The sequence below is a fragment of the Lampetra planeri genome, chromosome 48, assembly GCF_965212315.1.
Source record: "Lampetra planeri chromosome 48, kcLamPlan1.2.h2, whole genome shotgun sequence".
Lineage (NCBI taxonomy): Eukaryota > Metazoa > Chordata > Hyperoartia > Petromyzontiformes > Petromyzontidae > Lampetra > Lampetra planeri.
In genome coordinates, this window is record NC_136154.1 from 5,716,599 (window position 1) to 5,744,502 (window position 27,904).

The following is a 27,904-nucleotide window of genomic DNA, read 5'->3' on the forward strand; positions in this document are numbered from 1 at the left end:
TCAACCCTTTCCCGCGTCCGAGACGTCTGCAGAGTTGCAGGGTCGGTGGGTGTCACCGTTCACGGGGTGGGTGTCACCATTCACGGGGTGGGTGTCACCGTTCACGGGGTGGGTGTCACCATTCACGGGGTGGGTGTCACCGTTCACGGGGTGGGTGTCACCGTTCACGGGGTGGGTGTCACCGTTCACGGGGTGGGTGTCACCGTTCACGGGGTGGGTGTCACAAGGGTGGCACAGTCGGGTTTTTTAGAATCGGGTTTAATTGTCTTTTTATATTAAACCCGATCATCTAAGATTGGGAGAAATCCGGTTTAATTGGTTCTAATTGAAGAACCGCACTTCTCAACGATGGGCTTCATCCATTCCAAGCTAAGGAACTCACTGGCGCCCACGATTATGGAGAAGCTCGTGTTCATCAAGACCAACCTGCCCACCGCATTCTACGACTACCCCGTGCCCGACGACCCCGAGTACGATAGCAGCACCGACGAGGAAGCAGCCGAAGCCTATCAGAGTTTTGTATTCATTAAACCAGGTTTTAATTCCCCGAAATCGGGTTTAATTGTATTAAAGAAAAAACCCGATGCCTGCCGCTGGAAAAATCGGGTTTTTTCCACCCATGGGGTGTCACCGTTCACGGGGTGGGTGTCACCGTTCACGGGGTGTCACCGTTCACACGATGTCACCATTCACGGGGTGGTTGTCACCGTTCACGGGGTGGGTGTCACCGTTCACGGGGTGGGTGTCACCATTCACGGGGTGGGTGTCACCGTTCACGTGGTGGGTGTCACCGTTCACGGGGTGGGTGTCACCGTTCACGGGGTGGGTGTCACCGTTCACGGGCTGGGTGTCATCGTTCACAGGGTGGGAGTCACCGTTCACGGGGTGGGTGTCACCGTTCACGGGGTGGGTGCCACCGTTCACTGCAGAATCCCGCGAAACGAGCGAGCCACTCACCCTCGTTAATTCTATTTAGAGAGGCGCAGCAGTGGCAGCAGCAGCAGCATTGCTGTTGTTATAAAGACGTCGTTTGCTCACCGGAGAGAAGCGTAGCGACACGACCGCCGCCACTCTGCGCTAGCCGGCGCCAAAACTGTGCCACACTCCCTGCCCCGCGTGGCCCTGTGGGAGCCTCGGTACCGATAAAGTTACTTTAGTTTTTACTACGTTTTGTTCCGACGACGACGTTCACGCACGGCGCGCGGCGTCGTCGCGACGGCAAAGGGTGAAGTTCACGCTGGGAACATTTTCAACGGGGGAGGCAGCAACAACACGCAGGGTGATCCAAGTGCAGATGCCCCACTCAAACCTACACCCCCCCCCCCCTCCAACGCCATCCCAGAATATTTTTTCAGACCGCAGGAATCCGATGAGCTATGAAGCTCTTCTCCGCAGATCTCCAGCCGTTCCACAGATGTCCTCTCCTTGCAACACCCACCCCACCTCCTCCTCGTAGCTTTCCTCTCAGCAGCAAAGTAAATATCGCGCAAGCGATGGATCGGGGCTACGGTACTGAGTCAGAGGTCGCAAACGGGTTTTGATTCCTTACCCGTACCCGGCCTCACCAGCGTCGCAAACGGCTACCCGTACCCGGCCGCACCAGCGTCGCAAACGGCTACCCGTACCCGGCCGGGTATCGGGTAGGGTACGGGTATCGGGTACCCGGTTGCGACCTCTGGACTGAGTGTTCGGAGATTTGTGAGCGGATGCCACCTTCGTCATCGGCCGCGGTTCAGTCTACCGCTGGATGGGTACGTACTGTACGTACTGTACGTACGTCGCACGGGGCAGGGCTACGAGATGGCACGCGGTGCGCATGGAGACCGGCGGGAGATGTGCAGACTGGGGTGTCTGTAGGTGGATCGCCCTGCGGTGCCCCCCTCTAGGGTAACAACAGTGCAGCTCTGCACGGGGGACTCTGCACACTCACACACACAGGGACCCCCAGGTGATGGGGGTGGGGGGGACGTGCAGTGGTTAGGACCTAGAACTCCGCACTTGCAATCGAGGGGTGGCCGGGTCGGTTTAATCTCCCACCCCCCACAGAGTGTGAGGCAGGTGTAGGAGGATCCGTAGGTTTCCGTGTTCACATTCAAAATCAGTTTCATGAGTGGCACAGCCTCGGCTAGTCACGTGACCTGTTGTTTAAAACTAATTTACAGCTCGGCGTTGTGCGCTTTTTGCTCAGGATGGCTGACTTTTCTGTTTCCACGGGAATGAGAAAATGCATTCTGGCCGGTGTGTGTTCTCTGGTGCCTGTGAAAATGTGATGGGTCTGCAAACGCCTTCTCACACACGGTGCACTTGAACGGCTTCTCTCCCGTGTGTGTTCTCTGGTGGCTGTGAAGATGTTGTAAATGTGCAAACGCCTTCTCACACACGGTGCACTTGAACGGCTTCTCTCCCGTGTGTGTTCTCTGGTGGCTGTGAAGATGTTGTAAATGTGCAAACGCCTTCTCACACACGGTGCACTTGAACGGCTTCTCTCCCGTGTGTGTTCTCTGGTGGTTGTGAAGATGTGGTAGTTGTCCAAACGCCTTCTCACACACGGTGCACTTGAACGGCTTCTCTCCCGTGTGTGTTCTCTGGTGCGTTTGAAGATGTGGTAGTTGTCCAAACGCCTTCTCACACACGGTGCACTTGAACGGCTTCTCTCCCGTGTGTGTTCTCTGGTGTTTGTGAAGAGTTCCTAATTGTGAAAACGCCTTCTCACACACGGTGCACTTGAACGGCTTCTCTCCCGTGTGTGTTCTCTGGTGTATCTTCAAGTTACCCTTGTAGTCTGTGCTGTATGGACATTGGTCACACTGATGACTTTTGTTACTGGGCTTAGTGGCGTGTCTCCTCTGCACGTGATGCTGTAGACTAGAGCGGCAGATGAACTGACGGTTGCAGGCAGGACACGGCAGCCTTGTGACCTCCACACCCACTCCACCTTCATCATCCCAGAGGCACAAGACACACGCGCAAACACCAACACCGAGACATGAACACTCTTGCACACGTGTGTGTGTACATACAAAGGTAAAGGTCCCCAACAGCCATATCAGACTGTTGGGCAAGTGCTGTTTGCGAGAACCTATGAAGGCCGGCATGGCACACGAGGGAGTAGGTGGCCAACACCAGGCCCGGCCGCCTTTATCTCTCCAGTGGCGATGTTTCCACGTTGAGGCTAGGTACTCATTTGGGGCTGAGTCAACCTAGAGGAGGCCTAAATATTCACCACTGACGTTGGCCGTGAGTGGGAATCGAACTCAGGTGGCCGGGTTCGTAGTGCAGGGGGCTCCATTTATACTAGATTTGAAGCTTTCGTGACTGCAAGGAATCATCTTCTTAGGTTTTTTCCGGTAAAGTCACGTAGGTAAAACATCAAAATGAATGAAAATAAAATCAAAATTCACGACGTTTCGGAGGCAACACAAGTCTCCGTCATCAGGTGGGACCGTCACAGCCAGATTAGCTGCATCAAGTGAGGCAATGATTGAGGGGGGGGAGGAGAGGGAGGGGGGAGCTCATCAGACTATGGTAGCCAATGAATGGAACGTATCAGCACATGGGCATTTTCGTTCTTTTGTCTATCATGTGTATTAAGGCTTCCCTCCCCCTCTCTGTCCATTGTGTTGGCGTGTGCGGCAGTTGGCCGCTTGCGCATAATCGCTCCATTGTGTTGACGTGTGCAGTAATTAGCCGCTTGCGCACAATCGCTTGCACGCCGTCGCCCACCCTTTTGGCCTCGCCCCCCCCCTCCCTCCCGATACGTTCCATTCATTGGCTACCATAGTCTGATGAGCTCCCCCCTCCCTCTCCTCCCCCCCTCAACTCGCTTTTAAGGGATTACATCTTGAATCATTGCCTCACTTGATGCAGCTAATCTGGCTGTGACGGTCCCACCTGATGACGGAGACTTGTGTTGCCTCCGAAACGTCGTGAATTTAGATTTTATTTTATTTTCATTCATTTTGATGTTTTACCTACGTGACTTTACCGAAAAAACCTAAGAAGAAGGCTCCATTTATATATACACACAATGACAAAGAACCCCCGTATAGCCTGTATATACTTTTGGGACAAGTGCTGTTATCGGGCACCTATGAAAGCCAGCACGGCACACGAGTGGGAGGGTGGCCAGCACCACACATGGCCGCCTTTGTCTCTCCAGTGGCCATTTCTCCTACTACACACCACACCAGTTACTCATTTGCACCTTATCAGTGTGGGTGGTGCCTATCATCTCTGGTGAGCAGTGGCTATCGTCTATGGCGAGTGGTGGCTGTCATCTCTGGTGAGTGGTGGCAATAATCTTTGGCGAGTGCTGGCTATCATCTCTGGTGAGTGGAGGCTATCATATCTGGTTAGTGGTGGCTTTCATCTCTGGTGAGTGGTGGCTATCATATCTGGTGAGTGGTGGCTATCATCTCTGGTGAGTGGTGGCTATCATCTCTGGTGAGTGGTGGTGTCATCTCTGATGAGTGGTGGCTGTCATCTCTGATGAGTGGTGGCTATCATCTCTGGTGAGTGGTGGCTATCATCTCTGGTGAGCGGTGGCTATCATCTCTGGTGAGCGGTGGCTATCATCTCTGGTGAGTGATGGCTATCATCTCTGGTGAGTGGTGGCTATCGTCTCTGGTGAGTGGTGGCTATCATCTCTGGTGAGTGGTGGCTACCATCTCTGGTGAGTGGTGGCTATCATCTCTGGTGAGTGGTGGCTATCATCTCTGGTGAGTGGTGGCTATCATCTCTGGTGAGCGGTGGCTATCATCTCTGGTGAGTGGTGGCTATAGTCTGGTGAGCAGTGGCTAGTCTCTGGTGAGCGGTGCTCACAGTGTTCCTCGCTTGGTGGAGGCTGCACGGGCTGCAGGTCTCTGGCGGTGGCCCTGGGAGCCATCTCGTTGCTGTTGCTGCTGCGGCGTCGCGAGGGCCCGGCCTCGCAGGCGATGCCCAGCTCCTGGGCGAACTCCTCGCCGTACCAGACCAGCAGCTCAGAGCCGGGCCCCACGGCACGGAACGTGCGGTAGTAAATCTGCCCCCGGTGCTGGAAGGCCACCAGGTTCTGCTCCTGCTCATTCCTCGCGCAGTTGACGAACCTGCGCGGGCAGACGCGGGGGCGGGGTGGGCGCCTTTAGCGAGCGCCTATTAAGGGCCGGCACTGGGCGCTACGTGGGGGTGGTGTGGCTGGAACCACGCTCCGTACCGGGTGCTCATTTGATGCCGAGTCGACCAAGGGGAGGCCCAGGGTTGGTCTCTGTGTGTAGTGGTTCTGGTCTCTGTGTGTGGTGGTTCTGGTCTCTGTGTGTGGTGGTTCTGGTCTCTGTGTGTTGTGGTTCTGGTCTCTGTGTGTGGTGGTTCTGGTCTCTGTGTGTGGTGGTTCTGGTCTCTGTGTGTAGTGGTTCTGGTCTCTGTGTGTGGTGGTTCTGGTCTCTGTGTGTAGTGGTTCTGGTCTCTGTGTGTAGTGGTTCTGGTCTCTGTGTGTTGTGGTTCTGGTCTCTGTGTGTGGTGGTTCTGGTCTCTTGTGTGTTGTGGTTCTGGTCTCTGTGTGTAGTGGTTCTGGCCTCTGTGTGTGGTGGTTCTGGCCTCTGTGTGTGGTGGTTCTGGTCTCTGTGTGTAGTGGTTCTGGTCTCTGTAGTGGTTCTGGTCTCTGTAGTGGTTCTGGTCTCTGTGTGTAGTGGTTCTGGTCTCTGCGTGTGGTGGATCTGGTCTCTGTGTGTAGTGGTTCTGGTCTCTGTGTGTGGTGGTTCTGGTCTCTGTAGTGGTTCTGGTCTCTGTAGTGGTTCTGGTCTCTGTGTGTGGTGGTTCTGGTCTGTGTGTGGTGGTTCTGGTCTGTGTGTGGTGGTTCTGGTCTCTGTGTGTGGTGGTTCTGGTCTCTGTGTGTAGTGGTTCTGGTCTCTGTGTGTAGTGGTTCTGGTCTCTGTGTGTAGTGGTTCTGGCCTCTGTGTGTGGTGGTTCTGGTCACTGTGTAGTGGATCTGGTCTCTGTGTGTGGTGCTTCTGGTCTCTGTGTGTAGTGGTTCTGGTCTCTGTGTGTAGTGGTTCTGGTCTCTGTGTGTGGTGGTTCTGGTCTTTGTGTATAGTGGTTCTGGTCTCTATATGTAGTGGTTCTGGTCTCTGTGTGTAGTGGTTCTGGTCTCTGTGTGTTGTGGTTCTGGTCTCTGTGTGTGGTGGTTCTGGTCTCTGTGTGTTGTGGTTCTGGTCTCTGTGTGTAGTGGTTCTGGCCTCTGTGTGTGGTGGTTCTGGTCTCTGTGTGTAGTGGTTCTGGTCTCTGTAGTGGTTCTGGTCTCTGTGTGTAGTGGTTCTGGTCTCTGCGTGTGGTGGATCTGGTCTCTGTGTGTAGTGGTTCTGGTCTCTGTGTGTGGTGGTTCTGGTCTCTGTAGTGGTTCTGGTCTCTGTAGTGGTTCTGGTCTCTGTGTGTGGTGGTTCTGGTCTGTGTGTGGTGGTTCTGGTCTGTGTGTGGTGGTTCTGGTCTGTGTGTGGTGGTTCTGGTCTCTGTAGTGGTTCTGGTCTCTGTGTGTGGTGGTTCTGGTCTCTGTGTGTAGTGGTTCTGGTCTCTGTGTGTAGTGGTTCTGGTCTCTGTGTGTAGTGGTTCTGGCCTCTGTGTGTGGTGGTTCTGGTCACTGTGTAGTGGATCTGGTCTCTGTGTGTGGTGCTTCTGGTCTCTGTGTGTAGTGGTTCTGGTCTCTGTGTGTAGTGGTTCTGGTCTCTGTGTGTGGTGGTTCTGGTCTTTGTGTATAGTGGTTCTGGTCTCTATATGTAGTGGTTCTGGTCTCTGTGTGTAGTGGTTCTGGTCTCTGTGTGTAGTGGTTCTGGTCTCTGTGTGTGGTGGTTCTGGTCTCTGTTGTGGTTCTGGTCTCTGTGTGTGGTGGTTCTGGTCTCTGTGTGTGGTGGTTCTGGTCTCTGTGTGTTGTGGTTCTGGTCTCTGTGTGTGGTGGTTCTGGTCTCTGTGTGTGGTGGTTCTGGTCTCTGTGTGTAGTGGTTCTGGTCTCTGTGTGTGGTGGTTCTGGTCTCTGTGTGTAGTGGTTCTGGTCTCTGTGTGTAGTGGTTCTGGTCTCTGTGTGTTGTGGTTCTGGTCTCTGTGTGTGGTGGTTCTGGTCTCTTGTGTGTTGTGGTTCTGGTCTCTGTGTGTAGTGGTTCTGGCCTCTGTGTGTGGTGGTTCTGGTCTCTGTGTGTAGTGGTTCTGGTCTCTGTAGTGGTTCTGGTCTCTGTAGTGGTTCTGGTCTCTGTGTGTAGTGGTTCTGGTCTCTGCGTGTGGTGGATCTGGTCTCTGTGTGTAGTGGTTCTGGTCTCTGTGTGTGGTGGTTCTGGTCTCTGTAGTGGTTCTGGTCTCTGTAGTGGTTCTGGTCTCTGTGTGTGGTGGTTCTGGTCTGTGTGTGGTGGTTCTGGTCTGTGTGTGGTGGTTCTGGTCTCTGTGTGTGGTGGTTCTGGTCTCTGTGTGTAGTGGTTCTGGTCTCTGTGTGTAGTGGTTCTGGTCTCTGTGTGTAGTGGTTCTGGCCTCTGTGTGTGGTGGTTCTGGTCACTGTGTAGTGGATCTGGTCTCTGTGTGTGGTGCTTCTGGTCTCTGTGTGTAGTGGTTCTGGTCTCTGTGTGTAGTGGTTCTGGTCTCTGTGTGTGGTGGTTCTGGTCTTTGTGTATAGTGGTTCTGGTCTCTATATGTAGTGGTTCTGGTCTCTGTGTGTAGTGGTTCTGGTCTCTGTGTGTTGTGGTTCTGGTCTCTGTGTGTGGTGGTTCTGGTCTCTGTGTGTTGTGGTTCTGGTCTCTGTGTGTAGTGGTTCTGGCCTCTGTGTGTGGTGGTTCTGGTCTCTGTGTGTAGTGGTTCTGGTCTCTGTAGTGGTTCTGGTCTCTGTGTGTAGTGGTTCTGGTCTCTGCGTGTGGTGGATCTGGTCTCTGTGTGTAGTGGTTCTGGTCTCTGTGTGTGGTGGTTCTGGTCTCTGTAGTGGTTCTGGTCTCTGTAGTGGTTCTGGTCTCTGTGTGTGGTGGTTCTGGTCTGTGTGTGGTGGTTCTGGTCTGTGTGTGGTGGTTCTGGTCTGTGTGTGGTGGTTCTGGTCTCTGTAGTGGTTCTGGTCTCTGTGTGTGGTGGTTCTGGTCTCTGTGTGTAGTGGTTCTGGTCTCTGTGTGTAGTGGTTCTGGTCTCTGTGTGTAGTGGTTCTGGCCTCTGTGTGTGGTGGTTCTGGTCACTGTGTAGTGGATCTGGTCTCTGTGTGTGGTGCTTCTGGTCTCTGTGTGTAGTGGTTCTGGTCTCTGTGTGTAGTGGTTCTGGTCTCTGTGTGTGGTGGTTCTGGTCTTTGTGTATAGTGGTTCTGGTCTCTATATGTAGTGGTTCTGGTCTCTGTGTGTAGTGGTTCTGGTCTCTGTGTGTAGTGGTTCTGGTCTCTGTGTGTGGTGGTTCTGGTCTCTGTTGTGGTTCTGGTCTCTGTGTGTGGTGGTTCTGGTCTCTGTGTGTAGTGGTTCTGGTCTATGTGTGTAGTGGTTCTGGCCTCTGTGTGTGGTGATTCTGGTCACTGTGTAGTGGATCTGGTCTCTGTGTGTGGTGGTTCTGGTCTCTGTAGTGGTTCTGGTCTCTTTGTGTAGTGGTTCTGGTCTCTGTGTGTAGTGGTTCTGGTTTCTGTGTGTAGTGGTTCTGGCCTCTGTGTGTGGTGGTTCTGGTCACTGTGTAGTGGATCTGGTCTCTGTGTGTAGTGGTTCTGGTCACTGTGTGTAGTGGTTCTGGTCTCTGTGTGTAGTGGTTCTGGTCTCTGTGTGTAGTGGTTCTGGTCTCTGTGTGTGGTGGTTCTGGTCTTTGTGTATAGTGGTTCTGGTCTCTATATGTAGTGGTTCTGGTCTCTGTGTGTAGTGGTTCTGGTCTCTGTGTGTTGTGGTTCTGGTCTCTGTGTGTGGTGGTTCTGGTCTCTGTGTGTTGTGGTTCTGGTCTCTGTGTGTAGTGGTTCTGGCCTCTGTGTGTGGTGGTTCTGGTCTCTGTGTGTAGTGGTTCTGGTCTCTGTAGTGGTTCTGGTCTCTGTGTGTAGTGGTTCTGGTCTCTGCGTGTGGTGGATCTGGTCTCTGTGTGTAGTGGTTCTGGTCTCTGTGTGTGGTGGTTCTGGTCTCTGTAGTGGTTCTGGTCTCTGTAGTGGTTCTGGTCTCTGTGTGTGGTGGTTCTGGTCTGTGTGTGGTGGTTCTGGTCTGTGTGTGGTGGTTCTGGTCTGTGTGTGGTGGTTCTGGTCTCTGTAGTGGTTCTGGTCTCTGTGTGTGGTGGTTCTGGTCTCTGTGTGTAGTGGTTCTGGTCTCTGTGTGTAGTGGTTCTGGTCTCTGTGTGTAGTGGTTCTGGCCTCTGTGTGTGGTGGTTCTGGTCACTGTGTAGTGGATCTGGTCTCTGTGTGTGGTGCTTCTGGTCTCTGTGTGTAGTGGTTCTGGTCTCTGTGTGTAGTGGTTCTGGTCTCTGTGTGTGGTGGTTCTGGTCTTTGTGTATAGTGGTTCTGGTCTCTATATGTAGTGGTTCTGGTCTCTGTGTGTAGTGGTTCTGGTCTCTGTGTGTAGTGGTTCTGGTCTCTGTGTGTGGTGGTTCTGGTCTCTGTTGTGGTTCTGGTCTCTGTGTGTGGTGGTTCTGGTCTCTGTGTGTAGTGGTTCTGGTCTATGTGTGTAGTGGTTCTGGCCTCTGTGTGTGGTGATTCTGGTCACTGTGTAGTGGATCTGGTCTCTGTGTGTGGTGGTTCTGGTCTCTGTAGTGGTTCTGGTCTCTGTGTGTAGTGGTTCTGGTCTCTGTGTGTAGTGGTTCTGGTTTCTGTGTGTAGTGGTTCTGGCCTCTGTGTGTGGTGGTTCTGGTCACTGTGTAGTGGATCTGGTCTCTGTGTGTAGTGGTTCTGGTCACTGTGTGTAGTGGTTCTGGTCTCTGTGTGTAGTGGTTCTGGTCTCTGTGTGTAGTGGTTCTGGTCTCTGTGTGAAGTGGTTCTGGTCTCTGTGTGTAGTGGTTCTGGTCTCTGTGTGTGGTGGTTCTGGTCACTGTGTAGTGGATCTGGTCTCTGTGTGTGGTGCTTCTGGTCTCTGTGTGTAGTGGTTCTGGTCTCTGTGTGTAGTGGTTCTGGTCTCTGTGTGTGGTGGTTCTGGTCTTTGTGTATAGTGGTTCTGGTCTCTATATGTAGTGGTTCTGGTCTCTGTGTGTAGTGGTTCTGGTCTCTGTGTGTTGTGGTTCTGGTCTCTGTGTGTGGTGGTTCTGGTCTCTGTGTGTTGTGGTTCTGGTCTCTGTGTGAAGTGGTTCTGGTCTCTGTGTGTAGTGGTTCTGGCCTCTGTGTGTGGTGGTTCTGGTCACTGTGTAGTGGATCTGGTCTCTGTGTGTGGTGCTTCTGGTCTCTGTGTGTAGTGGTTCTGGTCTCTGTGTGTAGTGGTTCTGGTCTCTGTGTGTGGTGGTTCTGGTCTTTGTGTATAGTGGTTCTGGTCTCTATATGTAGTGGTTCTGGTCTCTGTGTGTAGTGGTTCTGGTCTCTGTGTGTTGTGGTTCTGGTCTCTGTGTGTGGTGGTTCTGGTCTCTGTGTGTTGTGGTTCTGGTCTCTGTGTGTAGTGGTTCTGGCCTCTGTGTGTGGTGGTTCTGGTCTCTGTGTGTAGTGGTTCTGGTCTCTGTAGTGGTTCTGGTCTCCGTGTGTAGTGGTTCTGGTCTCTGCGTGTGGTGGATCTGGTCTCTGTGTGTAGTGGTTCTGGTCTCTGTGTGTGGTGGTTCTGGTCTCTGTAGTGGTTCTGGTCTCTGTAGTGGTTCTGGTCTCTGTGTGTGGTGGTTCTGGTCTGTGTGTGGTGGTTCTGGTCTGTGTGTGGTGGTTCTGGTCTCTGTAGTGGTTCTGGTCTCTGTGTGTGGTGGTTCTGGTCTCTGTGTGTAGTGGTTCTGGTCTCTGTGTGTAGTGGTTCTGGTCTCTGTGTGTAGTGGTTCTGGCCTCTGTGTGTGGTGGTTCTGGTCACTGTGTAGTGGATCTGGTCTCTGTGTGTGGTGCTTCTGGTCTCTGTGTGTAGTGGTTCTGGTCTCTGTGTGTAATGGTTCTGGTCTCTGTGTGTGGTGGTTCTGGTCTTTGTGTATAGTGGTTCTGGTCTCTATATGTAGTGGTTCTGGTCTCTGTGTGTAGTGGTTCTGGTCTCTGTGTGTAGTGGTTCTGGTCTCTGTGTGTGGTGGTTCTGGTCTCTGTTGTGGTTCTGGTCTCTGTGTGTGGTGGTTCTGGTCTCTGTGTGTAGTGGTTCTGGTCTATGTGTGTAGTGGTTCTGGCCTCTGTGTGTGGTGATTCTGGTCACTGTGTAGTGGATCTGGTCTCTGTGTGTGGTGGTTCTGGTCTCTGTGTGTGGTGGTTCTGGTCTCTGTAGTGGTTCTGGTCTCTGTGTGTAGTGGTTCTGGTCTCTGTGTGTAGTGGTTCTGGTCTCTGTGTGTAGTGGTTCTGGCCTCTGTGTGTGGTGGTTCTGGTCACTGTGTAGTGGATCTGGTCTCTGTGTGTAGTGGTTCTGGTCACTGTGTGTAGTGGTTCTGGTCTCTGTGTGTAGTGGTTCTGGTCTCTGTGTGTAGTGGTTCTGGTCTCTGTGTGAAGTGGTTCTGGTCTCTGTGTGTAGTGGTTCTGGTCTCTGTGTGTAGTGGTTCTGGTCTCTGTGTGAAGTGGTTCTGGTCTCTGTGGTGGTTCTGGTCACTGTGTGTAGTGGTTCTGGTCTCTGGGTAGTGGTTCTGGTCTCTGTGTGTAGTGGTTCTGGTCTCTGTGTGTAGTGGTTCTGGCCTCTGTGTGTGGTGGTTCTGGTCACTGTGTAGTGGATCTGGTCTCTGTGTGTAGTGGTTCTGGTCACTGTGTGTAGTGGTTCTGGTCTCTGTGTGTAGTGGTTCTGGTCTCTGTGTGTAGTGGTTCTGGTCTCTGTGTGAAGTGGTTCTGGTCTCTGTGTGTAGTGGTTCTGGTCTCTGTGTGTAGTGGTTCTGGTCTCTGTGTGAAGTGGTTCTGGTCTCTGTGTGTGGTGGTTCTGGTCACTGTGTGTAGTGGTTCTGGTCTCTGGGTAGTGGTTCTGGTCTCTGTGTGTAGTGGTTCCGATCTCTGTGTAGTGGTCCTTAAGTCAAGAATCACCTCATCCAGTTTGATTTAGATTCATCCTGAGCATCAACATATTCACGATCCTTTTTGTTTTTGTAAATCTGAAACACACACGCACACGAGCAGATTCACGGATAATTAATGTGAGTTGGACTGTGAGTTGAACTTCTTTCGTGCCCTACGTAGTCAACCGTGCTGTTCGGAGGTGCGGGGGAAGGACAACAAACTAAACACTAAAAGCAGTTCTAAAGAAATGCGTTTTCAATCTACAAGATTTAAAAGTACATAGCTCCCAGTGGCTTCTAATATTGGAAGGAAGAGCCTTCCAGACGGCCGCAGAAGTGCATCTAAAAGCGCGCGCCATGCGGTGACCACCGTCTTTGCTGTGTGTTACAAGTTTAAATTATAATTACGTTAATTTATGGGTCACTCTGTGATTCTGGGGGTCTCTCTGAAATTATTTGGGTGAGTCTCTAGGTCTCTGTACGAGTCTATGGGTTTCTGTGCGAGTCTCGGGGTCTCTGTGCGAGTCTGTGGGTGACTGTGTGGGGCTCTGGGTCTCTGTGCGAGTCTCTTTGGGTTTCTGTGCGAGTCTCTGGGTCTCTGTGCAAGTCTCTAGGGTCTCTGTGTGAGTCTGTGGGTCTCTCTGTGCGATTCTCTGGGTCTCTGTGCGAGTCTCTAAGGCTCTGTGTGAGACTGTGGGTCTCTGTGCGATTCTCTGGGTCTCTGTGCGAGTCTCTGGGTCTCTCTGTGAGTCTGTGGGTCTCTCTGTGCGATTCTCTGAGCCTCTGTGTGAGTATCTGGGTCTCTCTGTGCGAGTCTCTGGGTCTCTGTGTGAGTCTGTGTGTCCCACTGCGAGTCTCTGGGTCTCTGTTCAAGTCTCTAGGTCTCTGTGCAAGTCTGTGGGTCTCTCTATGCGAGCCTCTGGGTCTCTGTGCAAAGTCTCTGGGTCTCCTCTGTGCCAGTCTCTGGGTGAATGTGTGAGGCTATGGGTCTCTGTGAGAGTCTGTGGGTCTCTCTGTGCCAGTCTCTGGGTCTCTGTGTGAGTCTGTGGGTGACTGTGTGAAGCTATGGGTTTCTCTGTATCTCCTTCACGAGCCTCCTCTCCACACACACACACGATGATGATGTAGGAACAGGAGGAGGCTGCAGCAGTGGCAGTGCCAGCAGCAGCAGCTCACCAGCCAGCAGTACTCGCTCACGGGGTTCTCCTCAGACACCTCTCCCTGGTACGGCCCAAACATCACCCCCTTGGGCAGCTTCTTCCTGTTGCTCCACACCCCGAGGCCGGCGCCGGCAATGGAGGAGGCGCCGACGGTGAGGCCCTGGGGCAGGCTGAGCCGGGCCCTATTGGCCACTCCCGGGGCCACGGCCGCGTCCGCGATGAACTCTGGCGGGCCGTGCACGGAGCACTCCCCCAGGTAGAAATCCCTGCACAGCTCGCAGACTGAGAGCCACAGCAGCAGCAGCGGGAGGAGGGCGAACCGCAGTTGCAACAGCAGCAGCAGCAGTGGCACTGTGAGAGAGAGAGGGTGAGGAGCGCTCCAGACAGATGCCTCCCTCCCTTCTCTGCATTGTGAACTTCTTTAGCTCGCTCATCGGAGATGTAAACCCTGTCACCCTCCCTGCTCCCTCCCTGCATCCCTGAGTGAGGGAGCAAAAGACAGGGAGGTAAGTGAGAGTGCGAGAAAGGGAGCATGTGAGAGGGAGGGAAAGGGAGAGAGAGTGAGAGGGAGCAGGTGGAATATATCGAGTGAGAGCGCGGGAGCAATAGAGAGATAGGAGAGAGTGTGAGAAAGTTAGAGTAAGGGGCCGTCCATAAATGACGTCATGCACCTAGGGGGGGTGGGGGGGTCAGACATTTGTGACGATGTGTGAGGAACCACAGACAACACATTCTACTTAATTAAATACTTTTTAATAAATGTTTTCTCCTACAACATCAGACTGCAGGGCCACATTAAATATGCACTACAATGACAAAAGTTTGAAGCGATTTTAAGCATATTAAATGAGCTTTGTGACGTCACATTTGAGGGGGGGGTCTGACGTTTTGTGATGCCGTGTGATGGGGGGGAGGGGGGTCCAAAATCGCGTGACGCCATTAATGGACGGCCCCTAAGAGAGTGTGAGAAAGTGACAGTGTGAGAGAGTGTGAGAAAGTGAGAGAGAGTGAGAAAGTGAGAGAGAGAGAGTGAGAGGGAGCAGGGGGTCTCACAGAAGAAGTCGTCGTCCTGAGGCTCCTCCACCTCTGTGTAGACTTTCCTCTCGCGCGGGCGCAGGCCGTAGCGAGAGCGAGCGCTGCGCGACACCGCCACAGCCTGGGCAGAGGCCGGCGGCACGGAGGAGCCTGCAAGCAAACACGGCGAGATGTTGACTACCTCTCCTGGTATACGGGAGGTCGTGGGTTCCATCCCGACCCTGACGAAGCGTGCTGTATATTTGGAGTCTGCGTGTCTCTCTCTCCTCCGTGGCGAGATGTTAACTCCCTCGCATGGTCTACAGGAGGTCGTGGGTTCCATCCCGACTGTATAGTTTACAACATGTTACCCTATTTGTATTTTTGTATTTTTAGATTGTATATTACGGCTAGTTTACATTTTATATTGTACATTTATTCACAATTTTACATACTTTAGCCCCTTAGTATTAGTTAGACTTTGTAATTTTAGTATAGTTAGACTGTATACCACTTATTCCTACATGTTGAATGTATGCACCTTCCGGCCATAGTAAATTCCTTGTCTGTGCAAACCATCATGGCGAATACCTCCCCGTGATTGCGTAGATTTTTCTCCGGGTCCTCCGGTTTTTTCCCTCGACATTTAGAATCAACGTCACGCGTTGAGAGTATTTGGCAGCTATAAATGTCCACGTAATGACGATGATGATGACAAGTCACTTCGTTGAGCTCTCATTTGTGTTAGCCAGGTCGCTTCTGAGAAACAGCTACACAGCTCAGTGTGGCTTACCCTGGTAAAATAAACATCGTTTAGTTCATAGGCTGCATCAGTACCAGCAGCAGCACTGACAGGAGCACATGTAGCAGTAGCATCAACAGCAGTGGCGACTTCCATCAGCAGCAACAACAGATTGCGGAGTTCCGGTGAGAATAGAGGGGAGTGTGGAGTTCTGGTGGGAATAGAGGGGAGTGTGGAGTTCTGGTGAGAATAGAGGGGAGTGTGGAGTTCTGGTGAGAATAGAGGGGAGTGTGGAGTTCTGGTGAGAATAGAGGGGAGTGTGGAGTTCCGGTGGGAATAGAGGGGAGTGTGGAGTTCTGGTGAGAATAGAGGGGAGTGTGGAGTTCTGGTGAGAATAGAGGGGAGTGTGGAGTTCCGGTGAGAATAGAGGGGAGTGTGGAGTTCTGGTGAGAATAGAGGGGAGTGTGGAGTTCCGGTGGGAATAGAGGGGAGTGTGGAGTTCTGGTGAGAATAGAGGGGAGTGTGGAGTTCCGGTGAGAATAGAGGGGAGTGTGGAGTTCTGGTGAGAATAGAGGGGAGTGTGGAGTTCCGGTGAGAATAGAGGGGAGTGTGGAGTTCTGGTGAGAATAGAGGGGAGTGTGGAGTTCCGGTGAGAATAGAGGGGAGTGTGGAGTTCCGGTGAGAATAGAGGGGAGTGTGGAGTTCTGGTGGGAATAGAGGGGAGTGTGGAGTTCTGGTGAGAATAGAGGGGAGTGTGGAGTTCTGGTGAGAATAGAGGGGAGTGTGGAGTTCTGGTGAGAATAGAGGGGAGTGTGGAGTTCCGGTGGGAATAGAGGGGAGTGTGGAGTTCTGGTGAGAATAGAGGGGAGTGTGGAGTTCTGGTGGGAATAGAGGGGAGTGTGGAGTTCCGGTGAGAATAGAGGGGAGTGTGGAGTTCTGGTGGGAATAGAGGGGAGTGTGGAGTTCTGGTGAGAATAGAGGGGAGTGTGGAGTTCTGGTGGGAATAGAGGGGAGTGTGGAGTTCCGGTGAGAATAGAGGGGAGTGTGGAGTTCTGGTGAGAATAGAGGGGAGTGTGGAGTTCCGGTGAGAATAGAGGGGAGTGTGGAGTTCTGGTGAGAATAGAGGGGAGTGTGGAGTTCCGGTGAGAATAGAGGGGAGTGTGGAGTTCCGGTGGGAATAGAGGGGAGTGTGGAGTTCTGGTGGGAATAGAGGGGAGTGTGGAGTTCTGGTGAGAATAGAGGGGAGTGTGGAGTTCTGGTGGGAATAGAGGGGAGTGTGGAGTTCCGGTGAGAATAGAGGGGAGTGTGGAGTTCCGGTGGGAATAGAGGGGAGTGTGGAGTTCTGGTGAGAATAGAGGGGAGTGTGGAGTTCTGGTGGGAATAGAGGGGAGTGTGGAGTTCTGGTGAGAATAGAGGGGAGTGTGGAGTTCTGGTGGGAATAGAGGGGAGTGTGGAGTTCCAGTGAGAATAGAGGGGAGTGTGGAGTTCTGGTGGGAATAGAGGGGAGTGTGAGGCTACGCACCTCCACGTATCCTCTGGAGCGCCACCCTCAGGGCCTCCTTGCAGGTGGTGGCTCTGCGCTCCAGCCTGAACATCGCCATCCTGGCCTTGTGCACCTCCCTCAGCTCAAATCCCGAACTCCTCCTCCTGCTGCTGCGCCTCATCCTCCACGCCCTGTAAGATGCTCCACACGTACTCCAGGGCTTCCGCTTTAGTCTGAGCGGAGGGGGCGGTGGGGTGAGGGGGCGGAAGGGGTGTGGGGGGCGGAGTTGGTGCGGTGACCAACAGTGGCTAGGAGATGTTAACTCCCTTGCCTGGTACGCAGGAGGTCGCGTGTTCGATCTCGACCCTGACACCTCATCGGATTCCTCCAGTACAATACATATTCTGATTCTGATATTCTGATTCTGTAAATCTGATTCCATACATCAAGCAGAACCATGCCGTCATGCTGAACCTCGGTGGGTATGGCAGGCCAAGCCTCTTCACAACTAAACTAATTAATAAACAAGAAGCCCAAACGTTGTACCAGAGTGCCATGCAGGGGGGGCATGGTGACTAGGAGATGTTAACAACCTCTCCTGGTATGCAGGAGGTCATGGGTTTTATCCTAATCCTGACGCCTGCTGATGTATATTTGGAGTATATTTCAAGTCTTCGTCTTTTTAAAATCCTTTATATTAAGTTCACTTGCTTGCTTGCTTGCTTATGACCGTGCAAATCTTTCGGTCGTTTTTTAACCCACTTCCCGTGATCCAATCGAGCTGACATTTTGCACACAGACTCGTTGTGCGTGACAATTTATTTTCGTGAAAAAATGTTTCCAAAATTTTACACTTTTTAGGGAAAATTGTTTTAATATTTAATTACCAATTGCTTAATGCTGCCAGACAATCATCTGACCCATAGGTGGCAGCCATCTCAAGCCAGAGGACGAGAGGACTCTAGCCGCCACGCATATAAAGGATTTATAGTGAAAAACTTTGTTTTTACGGGTTAATTTTTTTTCTCTCTCCCCGTGGTGAGGCGAGTTAGAGGAGGCACAGCCTCACCTGTTATACTCCAATGGAAATAGCTGTTACGAAAAGTACAAAATAATAAAGTGAAAATTAAGATTCTTCCACTGATCTGTGTTACGTCATTTCTGTACGATTCCAATAATTTTGATAGTCAAAATCGCCAAATTTGCGGAGCTCCGCTGCAAATACAGGGAGACGAGAGGTGAGGCAGCGACGAGCTCAGCCTCTCCTCTGATTGCGCAACCCCTCAGAAACTGGATGGAGCGCGGGCAATAAGCGCGTGCCTGTTACTATCTCTCTGTAATGATTGAAATTATACAGATATTACATTTATAACACAAATCAGTGGAATTTGTTTTTACTTTTCGTAAGGGGCCGTCCATAAATGACGTCACGCACCTGGGGGGGGGGGTCAGACATTTGTGACGATGTGTGATAAGGGGGGGGGGGGGTTTGAGAAATGTGACGTCACATCAAAATGCACAACTTTAAATAAATATAGACAACACGTTCTACTTAATTAAATAGACTTTTCAATAAATGTTTTCTCCTACAACATCAAAGTGCAGCGCTACATTAAATACGCACTACAATGACAATAGTTTAAAGCGATTTGAAGCAAGTTTTGTTTGTTTTGGGGGGGGGGGGGTGGCAAAGCTTTGTGACGTCATATTTGAGGGGGGGGGTCTGGCTTTTTGTGACGCCGTGTGACGAGGGGGGGGGGGGGTCAGAAATCGTCAAAAATCACGTGACGTCATTTATGGACAGCCCCTAACAGCTATTTTCATTGGAGTATATGACAGGTGAGGCTCTGCCTCGCCTGCCTCCCCTGACCGCACGTCCCTGGTATAGCAGTGTCTAGTAGTATGTATGTACGTTGAATTTCTTCGTCACCGTACGTAGCCAACCTCGCTAATGGGAGGTGCGGGTGAAGGACAACAAACTAAAGACAACAACAACAGCAGCAGCTGTAACGAGAGGAGTGCCGTGCGCTGTGCACAGAGACCTTGCGCTTGCTGGGAGCTGCCCTCGCGTGCGACTCTCCCACGGTGGCCCAGCGTGAAGCAGCCCCCTTGCCTCCTCCTGCGTGAACACACGCACGCACGTGAACACACACACGCACGTGAACACACGCACACACGTGAACACACGAACGCACGCGTCCATGTGTGTGAACACATGGATACCCGTGAACACACGCACACACGTGAACACACGCGGACACGCATGAACATATGCAAAGACAAAGATCTCCCGTATAGCCTTTACAGACTGTAGGGGCAAGTGCAGTTAGTGAGCACCGATGAAGGCCGGCACGGCACACGAGGGGGTGGGTGGCCAGCACCACGCCCGACCGCCTTTGTCTCCCCAGTGGCGATGTTTACACACCACACCAGGTACTCATTTTAGGCTGAGTCGACCTAGGGGAGGCCCAGGACCGGTTCAGATAATCGTCACTGGTGTTGACCGTGAGCAGGAATCGAACCGGGTCGCCAGGTTCATAGCACAGACTGCTAACCAGTTTAACATGTAGGATTTCGCGACCAATATTATTAATAAAGGTTTTTTTGGGTTATATGGCGTTAATATAAATGCGTCGTTAAACCCGTCACCACCCGACGCAGCCAATCCGTAAGGTTTGTCAGGTAAACAAAACGTGCCAATTAGTTACTAGTTCAGCACTAACCAGTTGTGTGTTGGACAGTAAACCCACAACATTCACAATTCGAGTATGGTACTGTGACGTTTCGCTGGTGATTACAACCAGCTTCATCAAGCGAGTCTACAGGGGTCTCTGTGTGGTCTACAGGGGGTCTCTGTGTGATTCTACAGGGGGTCTCTGTGTGAGTCTACAGGGGGTCTCTGTGCGAGTCTATGGGGGTCTCTGTGTGAGTCTATGGGGGTCTCTGTGTGAGTCTACAGGGGTCTCTGTGTGAGTCTACAGGGGGTCTCTGCGTGAGTCTACAGGGGGTCTCTGTGTGAGTCTACAGGGGGTCTCTGCGTGAGTCTACAGGGTGTCTCTATGTGAGTCTACAGGGTGTCTCTGTGTGAGTCTACAGGGTGTCTCTGTGTGAGTCTTCAAGGGGTCTCTGTGTGAGTCTACAGGGTGTCTCTGTGTGAGTCTACAGGGGTCTCTGTGTGAGTCTACAGGAGGTCTCTGTGTGAGTCTACAGGGGTCTCTGTGTAAGTCTACAGGGGGTCTCTGCGTGAGTCTACAGGGGGTCTCTGTGTGAGTCAACAGGGGGTCTGTGTGAGTCTACAGGGGGTCTCTGTGTGAGTCTACAGGGGGTCTCTGTGTGAGTCTACAGGGGGTCTCTGAGTGAGTCTAGAGGGGGTCTCTGTGTGTGTGAGTCTACATGGGGTCTCTGTGTGAGTCTACAGGGAGTCTCTGTGTGAGTCTACAGGGGGTCTCTGTGTGAGTCTACAGGGGGTCTCTGCGTGAGTCTACAGGGGTCTCTATGTGAGTCTACAGGGGGTCTCTGTGTGAGTCTACAGGGGGTCTCTGTGTGAGTCTACAGGGGGTCTCTGTGTGAGTCTACAGGGGGTCTCTGTGTGAGTCTACAGGGGGTCTCTGTGTGAGTCTACAGGGGGTCTCTGCGTGAGTCTACAGGGGGTCTCTGTGTGAGTCTACAGGGGGTCTCTGCGTGAGTCTACAGGGGGTCTCTGTGTGAGTCTACAGGGCGTCTCTGTGTGAGTCTAGAGGGGGTCTCTGTGTGAGTCTAGAGGGGGTCTCTGTGTGAATCTACAGGGGGTCTGTGTGAGTCTACAGGGGGTCTCTGCGTGAGTCTGCAAGGGGTCTCTGCGTGAGTCTACAGGGGTCTCTGTGTGAGTCTACAGGGGGTCTCTGTGTGAGTCTACAGGGGGTCTCTGTGTGAGTCTACAGGGGGCCTCTGTGTGAGTCTACAGCGGTCTCTGTGTGAGTCTACAGGGGGTCTCTGTGAGTCAACAGGGAGTCTCTGTGAGTCTACAGGGGGTCTCTGCGTGAGTCTACAGGGGGTCTCTGCATGAGTCTACAGGGGGTCTCTGCACGGTCTGCAAGCGCCCTTTTACGTTTGCCTCTTCGTCCTCCGTGCATCGCCACCTCCTTCCTCTTCCTCCTCCCCGTCCACTCCTCGTCGGAGTCGCTCGACCGCCCGCACTCCGCTCCATTCCCCCTCGCCCTGCGCTTGCCGCGTGCGCGCATGAACTCGGGCTGGGCCGGGTTCATCCCTGCGCAAGAAGGAGGCAGTCGGTCATTGTTATTTGGACGTATTGGCGGTACACCGATGCAGCAAAGCAACACACCGGGTCCTTGTAACACAGGGGCACGAGGAGTCCAATCTTGCCACTGGAGCATGGAGCAGCCGATCGTCATCAGACTGGGCGCCGCTGTACGGCAACAGACTGCAAAGCTTCGTGTTCAGTGCTGCTCATGTAACGTTCCATCTTCCCACCGCTTCAGCATCACGACAACTGATTTTGACGCACCACCACCACCACCCTGAAATATCCTTCTGACCGTGGTCTCGAATCGCGAGGAAAATAAATAATGATTGCCAAAAATGTGCAGATTATTTAATACAGCGCAACGGTGTACCGCCACTACGTTCATTTATATTATTTGGCTGCTACAACAACACCAAGCAATACAGTAAACACGATAGGAGTGCAAAATCTAGGAAAGGTAAACAAATCACTCACACAAAAAATAAACTATTTTTGTAAATATTCTTTGGTTCTTTCGGTAAAGTCACGTAGATAGAAAAATAAAAATAAAGTGAATAAAAATAATCAAAAACCACAAAAAGTTCATCCTCACTGATGTTGCTGACTGGTATCTTAGCGCTTTTGAGGGTTGTAGCAATTTCAGATCTTGTAACGTCTGCAGCGATGTGCCCCAAACCCTTAAGAGCGACATCGACCTAGGCAATAATGCCATCCACTGGAATGTGTTTCGGGGTGACTGCAAAGTTCAAACCTTTAGCCAAAACCGACTTTAGACCATCAAACATTGGGCTATTACTCAGATTAATAACAACCTTGTCAACGTCTAACTTTTGAATGTGTGCATCTGGTTTCTTCTTGGAAAGGAGGTTGAACTTGAAAATCAGATCTTTACATTTAGCTGATATTGTAGTGGCTGATGAAGCGGTCATGTTATCTACATGTTCCCAATCAGATGTCGACATTTTTTTCCATCAATGTTAAGTGTGATGTCAAGAGTGTCTTGTCTACATCTATATTCTTAGGTTTTTTCGGTTAAGTCACGTAAGTAAAACATCAAAATAAAAATAAAATAAAAATAAAATAAAAAATCACGACGTTTCGGAGGCAACACAAGTCTCCGTCATCAGGTGGGACCGTCACAGCCGAATTAGCTGCATCAAGTGAAGCAATGATTCAAGATGTAATCCCTTATAAGCAAGTTGAAGGGAGGTGGAGAGGGGGGGGGGTGGAGAGCTTATCAGACTGTGGTAGCCAATGAATGGAAACGTATCGGGAGGGAGGAGGAGCGGTGATCAAAGACTGCACGTAGTGCTCAACACAATGAATGGACACGTGTCGGGAGGGAGGAGGAGCGGTGATCAAAGACTGCACGTAGTGCTCAACACAATGAATGGAGACGTGTCGGGACGGAAGGTGAGCGGTGATCAAAGACTGCACGTAGTGCTCAACACAATGAATGGAGACGTGTCGGGACGGAGGGTGAGCGGTGATCAAAGAACAATGAAGAGATTACTGTTAAACACTGGGGATGTTAACACTCGGTGAAGTAAATTAAAATAGTGCCTGTCAGATAAGATGGTCCAAAAAGTGTAATTAAGTCTTTTTTGCGTGGTTAATAACATCTTTCCAGTGATTACTAAGTTTGTACCCATCATCACGGTTGAAATTATGTCTGTGTTTGTATATTTGTATGGCTTCGTGTACAAACCTTTGATGGTAGCCAGGAGGTTTGCAGAGAACCTTGGTCTCGGAAAAGACAATTTCATGAGAGCCCGCCGAGTTGTAGCAATGATCGGCAACGGCCGAAGAATCAGTTCTGCCGTGTTTCAGATCTGACTTGTGCTCGCGGACACGATCAGCAACATGACGTTTTGTTTCTCCAATGTAGCAATCACCACAAATGCAACTCAATTTGTAGACTCCAGGATACTGTAAGTCAGGAACGACATCCTTCACAGATGGAATCAGATCACGGATTTTATGCACTGTACTGAATCGGACTTGGATCTTATGTTTGTTTATAATTTTGGAGATCTTTTTGGTCACGCCTGCTATGTATGGTAACGTGATAGTTTTGGTCGGAGTTTCATGTGGCTGTTTCTTTTGTGTGGTGGGAGAAACCGCTTGGCGGATAGTACGGTCAGAGTATCCGTTCATCCTGAGGGCCCGATGTACATGTCTCAATTCACAGTGTTTAACAGTAATCTCTTCATTGTTCTTTGATCACCGCTCACCCTCCGTCCCGACACGTTTCCATTCATTGTGTTGAGCACTACGTGATGTCTTTGATCACCGCTCACCCTCCGTCCCGACACGTCTCCATGCATTGTGTTGAGCACTACGTGCAGTCTTTGATCACCGCTCACCTTCCGTCCCGACACGTCTCCATTCATTGTGTTGAGCACTACGTGCAGTCTTTGATCACCGTTTCCATTCATTGGCTACCACAGTCTGATAAGCTCTCCCCCCCCCCCCTCTCCACCTCCCTTCAACTTGCTTATAAGGGATTACATCTTGAATCATTGCTTCACTTGATGCAGCTAATTCGGCTGTGACGGTCCCACCTGATGACGGAGACTTGTGTTGCCTCCGAAACGTCGTGATTTTTTATTTTATTTTTATTTTGATGTTTTACTTACGTGACTTAACCGAAAACACCTAAGAATATGAATCTTTGCAGTCACGAAAGCTTCAAATCTAGAATTGTCTACATCTAGTTCAGTACGTAGCAGTCTAATTCTCTCTGAGATCAGGGCCAAGCTCGCCCTGAACAAAATTCGTCTGGCATTGGAAGATGTGACTGCAGCAGAAATCAGTGTCAATGAGATCGGTATTACGTTAGCATCACGGCATCTCTTCAGAAATGTGTGTGACTTGATCAGATGAACTTTCTTGTCTCGGAGTTTGTTCAAAGATCTCATGGTTATGTGGAAACCCTCCCCATAGAGGCAGTTCAAATGATGCAAATTGAGTGAATAAAAAAGTTATAAAAATAAGACACTAATTAGACTGCTCCGTAAAAAAAACAATAATGTACAAATTTCAATTTAAAGCTTTCGTGACTGCAGTGATTCATCTTCTTGGTTCTTTCGGTAAAGTCATGTAGAAGGGAAATAATAAAATAAAATAAACAATAATTGTATTTTATGTTTAATTTTTATAATTGTATTATTTAATAAAACATCATAATTGTATTTTATGTTATATTTTTATTATTTCCCTTCTACGTGACTTTACCAAAAGAACCAAGAAGACTAATGTATAACTCAAAAGTTTTGAACTATACATTAGTGCTTTTTGTTATTTTTTTCAAAAATTTGTATTCACATTATTTACATTTTATTTTTTCTATCTACGTCACTTTACCGAAAGAACCAAAGAATAAGAATTCCTGCAGTCACGAAAGTTTTAAGTCAAAATAAACTATTTTTGTAAATGTTGTGGGTTTCCTCTCCAACATTATGAATCCGTAGGTAAAAAATAAAATTAAAATTAATAAAATTAATAAAAGTACTTTTATTAATTTTAAAATTAATAAAGTACTTTTATAAATTTTATTTTTTAAATTAAAATTAATAAAAGTACTTTAATTAATTTTATTTTTTACCTACGTGACTAGAATTATGAATCCGATGAGCTATGAAGCTCTTTTTCACAGATGTCCCATAGGGGGCACGGAGTCAGAAAGTTACAACAACACAAAACACAAATACGATAGGAGTGCAAAGTAGAGGAAAGGTAAACAAATCATGAAACTAAAACTAAATCTATTTTACTTCACCAGGTGAAGTCCACTGAGCTATTGGCTTCTTTTTCAGAAGCGACCTGGCTGCCACAAATGACAGCTCAACCAAGTGGCTTACCACGTGGACATTTATAGCAGCAGCCAAATACGTTAAACGCGTGATGTTGATTCTACATGTGGAGCGAAAACACGGAGGACCGGGATCGAACCCACGACCTCCTGTAGACCATGAGAGGTAGTTAACATCTCACCGGGGAGAGACACACGCAGACTCCAGATATATGACAGGCATCGTCAGGGTCGCCATCGAACCCACGACCTCCTGTAGACCAGGCAAGGTAGTTAACATCTCACCGGGGAGAGACACATGCAGACTCCAGATATATGACAGGCATCGTCAGGGTCGCCATCGAACCCACGACCTCCTGTAGACCAGGCGAGGTAGTTAACATCTCACCGGGGAGAGACACACACAGACTCCAGATATATGACAGGCATCGTCAGGGTCGCCATCGAACCCATGACCTCCTGTAGACCAGGCGAGGTAGTTAACATCTCACCGGGGAGATACACATGCAGACTCCAGATATATGACAGGCATCGTCAGGGTTGACATCGAAACCACGACCTCCTGTAGACCAGGCGAGGTAGTTAACATCTCACCGGGGAGAGACACACAGACTCCAGATATATGACAGGCATCGTCAGGGTCGGCATTGAACCCACGACCTCCTGTAGACCAGGCGAGGTAGTTAACATCTCACCGTGGAGATACAGACGCAGACTCCAGATATATGACAGGCATCGTCAGGGACGGCATCAAACCCACGGCCTCCTGTAGACCAGGCGAGGTAGTTAACATCTCACCGGGGAGAGACACACGCAGACGCCAGATATGTGACAGGCATCGTCAGAGTCGGCATCGAACCCACGACATCCTGTGGACCATGCGAGGTAGTTAACATCTCACCGGGGAGAGACACACGCAGACTCCAGATATATGACAGGCATCGTCAGGGTCGCCATCGAACCCACGACCTCCTGTAGACCATGAGGGAGTTAACATCTCGCCACCATGGCGCCCCATGCATGCCACTCTGCTACGACGTTTTGGTCTCATCATTATAATTACCGCGACAATTAGTTTAGTTGTGAAGAGGCTCGGCCTGCCGTACCCACCGAGGTTCAGCAGGACGGCGTGGTTCTGCTTGATGTTCCTGTAGCGCCGCTTCTCGCACTCGGCCAGATCGCTCCACTCGGCCTTGGTGAAGAAGCCTCTGATGTCTCGGAAGTCGCCCATCTCCTGCTGCTGCTGAGGCGCAGAGACACGGAGGGACGAGACGCGGACGACGGTCAGACGCAGTCACGGAGATGGAGTCACATGGAGACAGAGTCACAGGGATACGAGACTAAGATCCCCCGTGTGGCCTTAACAGACTGTCGGGTCAAGCGCTGTGAGCGAGTAGCGGCGCCTATGAAGGCCGGAACAACACACGAGGGGGTGGGTGGCCAGCACCACGCCCGGCCGCCTTTGTCTCCCCATTGGCGATGTTCACTACACACCGCTACACCAGGAACTCATTTGAGGCTGAGTCGACCTAGGGGATGAGGCCCAGGACCGGTTCAGAAGATCGTCACCGGTCAGAGACCCCAGTTCCATTCCCGCTCACGGCCACCACCAACAGCAGTGACGATCATCTGAACCGGTCCTGGACCTCATCCCCTAGGTCGACTCGGCCTCAAATGAGTTCCTGGTGTAGCGGTGTGTAGTGAACATCGCCACTGGGGAGACAAAGGCGGCCGGGCGTGGTGCTGGCCACCCACCCCCTCGTGTGCCACCAGCAGCCTGTTAGAGGCTACACGGGGGATGTTTGTCGTTGTGGTAAAGTGTGTGTACTTCGGTAAAAGGGAAGTAATAAAATAATAAAAATAAAACATAATAAAATAATTCTCACGACGTTTCGGCCACAACGCAAGCAGCCGTCCTCAGGTGAAGAACGAGCTCCAGCTTTACCTCGACCTGAGGTAAGCTCAGGTCGAGGTAACCTTACCTCAGGTGAGGTTATGTTACCTCAGGTAAATGTAACATTACTTGAGGTTATCCTAACGTATTCTCATATCGTAATATTAGCGTAATCGTTAAACACAATGATCGTGTGATTATTACCTCAGAGTTACATAATCGAAATGCAATGGAAGGCGAGGTAACTTTACCTCAGGTGAAGTAGCTTTACCTCAAGCGATGTAATATAGCGTTAGGCCGAGGTAACTTTACCTCAGGCAGAGGTAAAATTACGTCAGGTAAAGTAAAATTACTTCAGGTGAGATAACTTTACCTCATGCGAGATAACTTTACCTCGCGGGAGGTAACATCACCTCAGGTAAATGTAACATTACTGAGGTAATCCGAACGTATTCACATCACTTCAGCTAATGCTCATATTTTTACGCTAATATCGTAATATCGTCACGTGGTTAAATCGTTAAACACAACGCTCGCGTGACGTCACCACCTCAGTGTCGAGCCGTCGACACTTCACGCGGCAGCCTCGAAGTGCACCCAGCCTGGCACAGGCGCCGTGGTGACGTCACCGTCACTGAGTGGCCAATGGCGGCGATTGGTGGTGGTGGGGGGGAGTGGGGGGTGGGGGGAGGAGGGGGTGGGGGCGGAATGGCGGTTGGGGGAGTGGGGGGGAGGAGGGGTGGGGGGGAGGAGAGGTGGGGGGGAGGAGGGGTGGGGGGGAGTGGCGGGGAGTGAGGTGGGGGTGGGGGGAGCGATGGGGGGTGGGAGAGTGGGGGGTGGGGGAGTGGGGGGGAGGCGGAGTGGGGGGGAGGAGGGGTGGGGGGGAGGAGGGGTGGGGGGGAAGAGGGGTGGGGGGGAGGAGGGGGTGGTGAGTGATAGGGTGGGGGGAGTGGCGCGGAGTGGTGGGGGGTGGGGAGAGTGGGTGGGGTTTTATAATTATCGGAGTCGCAAAAGTTTGCTCAAGTGAGGTAACTTTACCTCAGGTAGAAGTAGCTTTTCCTCAGGCGAGGTAACTTTACCTTAGGCGAGATAACTTTACCTTAGGCAGAAGTAAAATTGCCTCAGGTAAGGTAACATTATCTCAAATGAGGTAACTTTACCTCATTCGAGGTAACAACATTACCTTAGGTGAAGTAAAATTACTTCAGATGAGGTAACTTTTCTGAGGTGAATTAACTTTACTTCAGGTAGAGGTAACATTTCCCCAGGTATGGTAACTTTACCTCAGGTGATATAACTTTATGTCAGAGAGAGATTACTTTACCTCAGGTGAGGTAACATTGCCTCAGGTGAGGTAACTTTACCTCAGATGAGATAACTTTACTTCAGATAGAGGTAACTTTACCTCACCTCAGGTAAGATAACTTCATCTCAGCTGAGGTAACATTTGAGGTAGAGGTAACTTTACCTCATATGAGATAACTTTACCTCAGGTGAGGTAACATTGCCTCAGGTGAGATAACGTTACCTCAGATAGAGGTAACTTAA

The 27,904-nt window shown here is 50.9% G+C and overlaps 2 protein-coding genes across 2 annotated transcripts; both read right to left on the reverse strand.

Annotated features, from left to right (window-relative positions):
* LOC144733908 (histone-lysine N-methyltransferase PRDM9-like) lies at positions 1-16,523 on the reverse strand. Its single transcript, XM_078615913.1, has 7 exons — positions 16,445-16,523; positions 14,220-14,387; positions 13,183-13,448; positions 12,035-12,102; positions 4,822-5,084; positions 2,630-2,935; positions 1-26 (listed from the first exon to the last, which is right to left on the reverse strand). Exons 1-7 carry the CDS (start codon positions 16,521-16,523, stop codon positions 1-3), a joined length of 1,176 nt encoding a protein of 391 aa, XP_078472039.1.
* On the reverse strand, positions 16,451-26,980 carry LOC144733888 (uncharacterized). Its single transcript, XM_078615895.1, has 5 exons — positions 26,907-26,980; positions 25,573-25,705; positions 20,493-20,651; positions 18,448-18,524; positions 16,451-16,638 (listed from the first exon to the last, which is right to left on the reverse strand). The coding sequence occupies exons 2-5, from the start codon at positions 25,691-25,693 to the stop codon at positions 16,549-16,551; spliced, it is 447 nt and encodes a 148-aa protein (XP_078472021.1). The 5' UTR covers positions 25,694-25,705; positions 26,907-26,980; the 3' UTR covers positions 16,451-16,548.
* Positions 26,981-27,904: the final 924 nt, after the last annotated feature.